The sequence below is a fragment of the Halictus rubicundus genome, chromosome 12 (assembly GCF_050948215.1).
Source record: "Halictus rubicundus isolate RS-2024b chromosome 12, iyHalRubi1_principal, whole genome shotgun sequence".
NCBI lineage: Eukaryota > Metazoa > Arthropoda > Insecta > Hymenoptera > Halictidae > Halictus > Halictus rubicundus.
Window position 1 is genome coordinate 3637340 of NC_135160.1, and position 1836 is coordinate 3639175.

Sequence of the window (1836 nt, forward strand, 5' to 3'; positions counted from 1 at the left end):
GGCACGATAGCGCTGCGAATGTTCGAGTACTTGCGAGAATCTGTTCGTTTTTAAAGCCCTCTAGCGTAAAATTTCGAAAACAGTACGGGAGTGCTGATAACCTACTGACGGTCGTTGCACATGTATAACAGAAATTAGGTTCGCGCACGCGACCACAGTCCAAATCTTGTCGACTGCATTTTACGTTTGCAGCTGAGAAAATGGCGTCTCTCACGGGTATTCGTCTTTTAATGAGAAACACCGGTTCGTTTAAGAATTCGATCAGTCGATTTTGTTTACGAGCTACTGCCACGCAACTTCAATTAACAGAGAGATCCTTCCATTGTAAAAGACAAAGAACCATCACACTTCTGCCACAGGTAAACACTGGTTACTCCCTAATTGCAGAGAGCTAGCGAACCTTCTTACGTGATTTGCGTATGTCGTGTTTTTAAATCGCATATTACATAACTGAAATGCTTCATGTTTTGGCAGACAAATAGGATACATAGCATGCAGAATGATAGATCTTCCTCGATATGTGTCACCATCGATTCCATACGCATTAACGTGTGACGGTCTTAATTGATTTCGATTCCATCAACCACTATATAAGTTTCACTCTTATAACACCGAATATTGAATAGTATTTCTTTGATTCATTTCGCAATTCATTCTGTCCCGTGATTCGATTGAACTTATTTCTTTCGTACATGTAAAATTGATTTAAATACATTTAGGTAAAGACTGAGAGCGTTCGCGCATATTCTGATGAAAGTAGAAATAAGAAGATCGAGGAACGTGTATTAAAAGTGGTCGCAGCCTATGATAAAATATCAGCTGACAAGGTTATTATATATACTTCTTATAAAATACTCCTTTACAGGGAATAACGGACACACGAGTCAAGCAGGTGCGCCCCTACAGCCATAAGCCACCGTTATCACTTGACTTCATTCAGCAGCGAGTACTTTTAGTACTCAATCTTTATGATAAAATTGATCCTAAGAAGGTATCTATTTACTAGAAAACTATATAGTACCAAAGATACTTGTGAAGGTGTTTTTATAATTTATGGACACGTAAAGATGCAATTGTATAGAGTTACTTATAGTGCAGTTAGCATTATTATGTTAAATTTGTTATAGAATGAGTTGATAGATAACTTCTGAAAATATTAGCGATCAATCGACACCTCGCTTGAATCGTGGTGTCTTTGAAATGAAACTGATATATAAATACGTAATTCTAATGTTCTACTGAAGGAATATTGTATTTATATGTTACTTAGATATCAGTTATTTCAATGTATCTATTCTGCAACTTGTATTAAATGATTTTTCAATTTTGTGCAGCTGAAATTGGACTCCCATTTCATAAACGATTTGGGCCTGGACTCTCTAGACCATGTAGAAGTTATAATGGCAATGGAAGACGAATTCGGTTTCGAAATACCGGACATGGACGCGGAGAGACTACTACGACCTGCGGATATAGTGCGTTACGTCGCAGATAGAGAAGACGTTTACGAATAAATGGCTCTATAATTTCTAAGGTTGCATTAGTCAATTCTTTTCATTCTCAAAGCATTGTACAAATAAAAAGGAACGATCGAACCCTAGCGTTGTTTTGCAAAAAACATACTTCTGTTTATCCTGTATATAGACGCAAAAGTTACTATAAATATAAATCCATTTATTAGATTAAAGTTCGATTTTATCATCCATCCTGTACCCACCGATAGGACCGATTTGCGCAAAAATATTTCTCCCGTTGTTCATTGAATATATGTATATATCAAACACATCCCTAAAGAGCTTTTGAATGGTGAGCAGAGAGTACCACCATGTAGGTATC

At 36.8% G+C, this 1836-nt stretch overlaps 1 protein-coding gene across 2 annotated transcripts; it reads left to right on the plus strand.

The window, feature by feature from the left end:
* The first annotated feature begins 39 nt into the window (after positions 1–39).
* Positions 40–1687, plus strand: Nd-acp (NADH dehydrogenase (ubiquinone) acyl carrier protein). 2 transcript variants are annotated; one of them, XM_076797839.1, is made up of 4 exons: positions 40–359; positions 720–827; positions 866–991; positions 1335–1687. In XM_076797839.1, the coding sequence occupies exons 1-4, from the start codon at positions 201–203 to the stop codon at positions 1512–1514; spliced, it is 573 nt and encodes a 190-aa protein (XP_076653954.1). In that variant the 5' UTR covers positions 40–200; the 3' UTR covers positions 1515–1687. The 2 variants fall into 2 exon arrangements, with proteins under 2 accessions (XP_076653954.1, XP_076653953.1); XM_076797838.1 differs by lacking the exon at positions 720–827 and having other exon boundaries at positions 50–359.
* The last annotated feature ends 149 nt before the right edge of the window (positions 1688–1836 follow it).